This window comes from Dama dama, chromosome 2, assembly GCF_033118175.1.
Source record: "Dama dama isolate Ldn47 chromosome 2, ASM3311817v1, whole genome shotgun sequence".
In the NCBI taxonomy this organism is placed as follows: domain Eukaryota; kingdom Metazoa; phylum Chordata; class Mammalia; order Artiodactyla; family Cervidae; genus Dama; species Dama dama.
The window spans coordinates 14868008-14874007 of record NC_083682.1 but is presented as its reverse complement, the minus strand read 5'-3'; the positions used below and the strand labels follow the sequence as shown (position 1 = coordinate 14874007).

Sequence of the window (6000 nt, the reverse complement as noted above, 5' to 3'; positions counted from 1 at the left end):
ATGAGGGGACCTGCACTGTGACCTACCCATGTCTTGTCAGTGGTAGGAGAGCTTTGGAAAGAACCAGAGGAACAAGTGGGCTTTCCTGGTAGCTCAGACGGTAAAGAAACCGCCTGCCAAGGCAGGAGACACAGGGTCCATCCCGGGTTGTGAAGATCCCCTGGGGTTGGAAATGGCTACCCACTCCAGCCTTCTTGCCTGGAGAATCCCATGGACAGAGAAGCCTGGTGGGCTACAGTCCATGGGCGGCAAAGAGGCACAAATGAGGGACTAAACAACAACAAAGGGTAGCAAGTGTCATAGTAGGGAACAGGGCTCTGGGGGTTGAGAAGCAGAGGCGAGCAGACAAAGAGGAAGATGTTTACAACAGGTAACGGGAGCGAGGACAGTGCAGGCACCGAGACGGCTCTGTAATGGAAAGGTGCGGGCTGTCTTTGGGGAATGGGGCAGAGCCTGTTCAAGTCCAGGACCGGGCACGTCTGCAGTGGGGCTGGAAAGTCCGGCTTTCTCCTGGTTGGACACTGTCTCTTCGCTTTTACCGTCTTTCCTGTGGTTAGAGACCCCGCTCTCTATGTATTTGGAAACGAGCAAGGACGCTGCAGAGGCTGGTCCATAAACCTCACGGCTGCAGGCAGGAAACAAAGCCGGCGGTGCCCTAGCACCGCGAGGCCGTGCCCGCTGTGAACCGAGTAGTATGGTGTCTCCCAGCTGGAGTGGAAGCGCAGCGGGGCACGCAGGCAGAGAGAAGCAGGTCTCTTGCTAGCGATCGTCAACCGAACAAGAAAGAAAAACGATCTTTCCCTGAAACACAGGAGGAAGGCCTGGACCTGGGCTCTGAGGTCAGCGTGGTCCTCGCACCGCTGGTCTCCGGTGGGAGGGAGCTATCCCGGGTTCTAGTGGCCGCCGGCAAGGAGGAGGAAAGCTGAGGCCTAAGGACCAGCGGTCGAGAGCTTGCAAACAGCGGCTCTGGGCGAGCGGCGGGCAGGGACCGGGCGCGCCCTGCGGGGGTTGGGGCGGAGGAACGCAGCCTCTTGCAGCCAGCCCTTCCTCTGTCCGGGAGGACGGCCTTCTGCAAACCTGCCTGGACTCGGAACAATTCATCCTGTTTTTCCTTAAAAAAAAAAAAAAAAAAAAAATCCTGTTTTTCATAAAATCATTGTCGGAACCCCGAAGAGGGCGGTACCCGAAGGAATCTGGAAAATAGCCCGCAAGGGCGGGCAGCGGGGCGTGTCTGGTGTCGGGCGGCTGCAGAACAGAAGGGCGCAGTGCGGGCAGATAACCAGGAGGGTGCTGGCGGCCCAAGCGCACCCCGCCCGGGCCCCCCCTACCCCGCGCACACCCCCGCGTCCCGGAGCAGCCGGGGCCCGGCGGGGCGGGGCGTCAGCAGCTGGGGGCGGGACCGGGCGGGGTGCGCGGCTGGAGCGGAGGGAGGGGCGGGCTCTTCCGCCCCCTGATTGGGTCTGGGCTGAACGAGGGGCTGTGTCTTGCGGAGGTTCTGCGGGTCGGCATTGGGCGCCGAAGATGGAGGGTGTGGTTTTGTGAAGTCAGTTCCGGTCGGTGTAAAACCCTAGGGGCGGCGGCGGACAAGCTTCAGATGCTTCTGGGTCGCGGTGGGAACGCTCCTGGGTCCGTCTGTGTGAGCTTGAGAGCCGAGCGCTAGAGCGACCCGGCGAGGGATGGCGGCCACCGGGACCGCGGCCACCGCGGCCACGGGCAAACTCCTGGTCGTGCTGCTGCTCGGGCTCACAGCTCCCGCCGCGGCGCTGGCCGGCTACATTGAGGTGGGGACCGGGCGAGCGCCCGAGCCCTTTATCCTGCGCCCGCGGGGGAGCGCGGCCTGCGGGCGGGCGGGCCGCGGGGTCCGGGCCGGGAGGGGGTCGCGGCGCGCGGGGCGGTGGGGGTGGTCCGGCGCTGCGGCGGGTCTGGAGCGCCTCCCCCGCCCGCCCCGGCTTGGTGCAGTGCTTGGCGCTGGAGGTCGGGTTGTCTCCGCCGCCGCAGAGGCCAAATGAAAGGCATCGGGGTTGCGGGGGGCAGCGGGCCGCCTCGGCCTCCCCAGCCCCCATCCCTCCCGCGGCGCCGCCACATCCTCTGCGGACCCTGCGAAGCCCAGACGCCCACTCCGCCGTCCCCCGGGACCGCGCGAGCCTCTGCCGTGCGCCCTGCAGCCCGGGACCCGGTGCGGCTGGGCTCGCTCCGGGGGCGGCCGTGCTGACCCGGCCCCCGTGCGGCACCCGGGCTTCCCACCCGGGAGCGGCGGATGCGGCCTTTGTTGGCGAGTGGGCCGGGCCGCGGGGATGCGGGCGCCGGGATAGCGCCTCACGGGCGGCACGGGAGCGACTCCGCTCCCCGCAGCGGGTGCGCCCTCTGCTTCCTGTGCGCCTCCCGCTCCGGATCCCGGCTCTGGCGTCGGACCTTCGGGAGGGATTGTTAAATACAATCCGGTTGCCTGAATCTGATGAACCAGGGGAAACCCTTGTCTGCTGTCGGCGTTGTTCCCTTTTGTGGTGGGTTTCAGCGAGCAGGGACAGTACCCGTGAATACGTTGTAAAAACTCTGGTTGAATCGTACTTTTTCGGCGTAAGTAGTTTCCCCGCACCTGGCGACCTCGCGGACACACGCGTCTGTGCCGGGAAGGTTCGCTGGGGTCAGGGGGTCCTACCTTGTGGCCTGGACCTGGCCGCTTGTAGGAACCTTTCTGTCCACGAGGGAGACATGGGACTTTATTTTTACTTGCCATCTCGAAATAGTGCTTGAACTGTCGGACTGGAATGTGTGTTTCTGGTGTAGTTTATTTCTCCTCTTCGCTCTTTTGCAAATTACAATGGCTTTCTGCGGAGTTGGCTAATTTCAGAGAGAAGTGAGACTGGATTTGATTACACAGGCATTGACTGAAGAGTTTCTAATAAAAACCCACAGTTAGAACGTGTTCTTCTGCAGAAAGTGGAAATATTTCCACGGTTAGAAACAGTCGACTCTAGAACAAACCTCCAGTGGAACAGCTTAAAACGTCCTATTCATCCTGCTTAAAGCTTTGGTTCTTCAGGGGCGGGGGGCGGGGTGGTGGTGGAGGAAGTTTCAAGTAGAAATAGTTAATGCTTATGTAAGCATACTTTTAGATTAGGATTCTTTTCGTTTGGTTAGAGTTTTGTCTGTGATCGACGATACGGTGTCGCAGGGAAGCACTCTAGATGAGTGCGGTGGGAGGGAAAGGAAAAAACTTTTGTTTGGTACATAGAATTTAACTCTTAGGGCAGGATGTCACAAACCATTGTTCACATTCTTTTACCTCACTTCCCAGAGGTATGAGTAACTTCAGGCACTAGTGAATTCACATTCAAGGGTTCATCGGTTTTCAAGAATATCTTCCTTTCAGGTCTAAACACGCACTTGTATGCCTGCAGAGAAAGAGCAGTGAACAATACCAGAATTAGCTGTTGTGGATTAAGTTTGATTATTATCCACATCATTGTTCAATAGGAAAGTCCGACTGGACAGAAAGTAGGAATTAGACATTTCCCTAAAATGGTGTTTGCATGCGGTTTTAGGAATCTTCTCATCTTTGGAGCTGTATTTTTGCCCACCCTTCCTAAATTATCTTTCAAATGGTTTTTTTTTTTTTTTTCGTGTTTGACTCTTGCGACCCCATGGACTGTAGCCCACCAGGCTCCTCTGTCCGTGGGATTTCCCAGGCAAGAATACTGGAGTGGGTTGCCATTTCCTTCTCCCAAATGGTTTTTTTCTTTTGTCCAAGAGGCAGAATTTCCTTCATACATATATAATTTGATTTTGTTTACTAACTTCCAGGCAAAGGACTGCCTGAGCCTTGGTTTAGATGAGAATGGCCTAAATCAGGATTCTCTTTGAGACGTTCCTTACTGAGATTAGCCAAAGGGATTCTAGCCAAATCCCTGATCAGATTGCTTGGCACAGAGTTATTGATTGGCAAATCTTGAGTGTTGCTTGGTGTTGACTGAATTAATCTCATACACCTGTTTAAAAGGAAAGAAAAAGAATCTCTGTATTCAGGGTCACTTCCTCTGTTAAATCCGAGACAAGTTCATTTGAGGGCCTGCTCCCTTATGGTATTCGTGCTGAAATCCTGCACTCTGTACAGTGAACACTGAGGCTTCTGAAAGCCAGAATTCTAGTTTGTTCCACCACATTTTAAAATGAGTGGGCCCTTTGGTAGCCAATATTCAGGAAACTCATAGTATGACATCTGAGGCAGAATATCAAGAAGCTTTGTGCTGGTATTTAAGTGATGGTAGAGGCAATGTCTGATTATGACCTGGACAAATACCAATGCCTCTGATAGAAGCATCAACTTTTACTTTATTATAACTGTGTTAAAATCCTTTGATAAATGTGATGTGCTAAGTTTTGGTGAATCCTCCTTTGATGGGGTTTGTCTTCATCATCTAAAGCGGGGCTGTCCTGCAAGGTAGCCACTTGTAGTGGTGGCTATAATGATTGAGGAATGAATTTTCCATTTTGCTTAATTTTAGCTAATTTACATTTAAAAACAATACTCAGTTCAGTGATTGGAAACAACTTTTTATATGAGTCTACTTTTTAAACTACATTTTATGAATGTAAATGCAAGTCAGATATTTCCTGTGAAATTTAGCATGTGAATTGAGATTATCTGTAGGTGCCAAATGCACTTCACATTTTGAAGACTTGCTATGAACAACCTTGTAAAATAACTGATTTGTAATTGTCATATTGATTGCATTGGATGATGATATTTTACACAATGCCTAAGTAAATTATATTAAAATTAGTCTCACCTGTTTCAAATATAACATATATGACTCATATTTCTCCTGGGTGGTGCTAATTTAATTTATTTTTTAAAGTTGGTGCTGTGTGAGTGTTTTTATTAGCACAGTTTTTAAATGTGTTCTTTTTCCCTCACAATAAAGCCTTGCTTAAAGTTGGTCCAGTATGATCTTAACAGCTTTGAGTATTTTTTTCTGTTAGCTTTTTTCAGTTACAATTTCTATTTAGAAATAATTTCAGGCTTACAAAAAATTGCAAAAATTGTGGGAACAACTCTTATACCCTCTACCCAGATTCATCAGTTTAACATTTCCCTCTATTCAGCATTTGTTTTGTCATTCATTGTGTAATTATGTATCTTTTGCAAACAAGCAAAGGGAGCAAATTGCATACATCTTGCCCCTCTACCCCTGAAAACTTCCAAATGTATTTCCTAAGAACCTGAGAACCAAGGACTGTGTCCTGCATAACCTTTTTGGTTATGAGCTTAAAGAAATTTAACTTTGATACAATACTTGGATCAGATCTACTCTCTGTAATCCTTTTTGCCAGCAGAATCAATAATGTCTTTCATAGAATTTGAAAACTTTTTTTTTAAGTTAAAGAGCTTTAGAATTCTTGGTAGTAGTACGTGAAGGGTTAATTTTTTTCCAAATATAAAATAATATCTTAAGCTTACCTGATACTGTTTTGACTCTGGAAAATAAAAACTTGAAAACCTTTCAGGATTCCTCAATTATATTACTCTTACTAAATTATTGGGCTTTTGCATTTTCTGTTTAAAATTACAAGAAAAACTACTTAGGGAGTGCATATTCATTGTAGAAATTTTAAATGCATTTGAAGAATAAGAAATGAAAAATAACCTGAGATCCTTTTGTTGTCCGTGGAAATTTCTCTGTAAATGTGTTGGTGGTGTCTAGCCTCCTGTGGCTACCAGGTACATACATTTTTATCAAAGTGACAGACAGATTGCTTATTAAAGCTGATACCTAACAATTAGTATTTTGAATTGTCCTAAAATGAACTACTGAAAGAAAATAGTTTTCTGTGTGATTAAAAAGGGATAAATTTTTGAACAGTGATTGTAGAGTCTGTGGAGGGAGGCCATTTGAGAGTTGGAAATCGCCCATAATCCAATTCTCATGAGTTGTTTTTTTAGTGAGGTAAACTAGATTACCTTGAGTCTTAATTAAATTTAGTATAGTGCACCTTGAT

At 49.5% G+C, this 6000-nt stretch overlaps 1 protein-coding gene across 4 annotated transcripts in view; it reads left to right on the top strand.

Moving 5' to 3' along the window:
* Positions 1-1587: 1587 nt before the first annotated feature.
* APLP2 (amyloid beta precursor like protein 2) overlaps positions 1588-6000 on the top strand; it is a 61553-nt gene continuing 57140 nt past the window's right edge. For all 4 annotated transcript variants that reach the window (XM_061166600.1, XM_061166599.1, XM_061166598.1 and 1 more), the window contains exon 1: positions 1588-1781. In XM_061166600.1, coding sequence (XP_061022583.1) covers positions 1677-1781 — 105 coding nt within the window. In that variant the 5' untranslated portion in view covers positions 1588-1676. The remainder of the gene's footprint in view (positions 1782-6000) is intronic.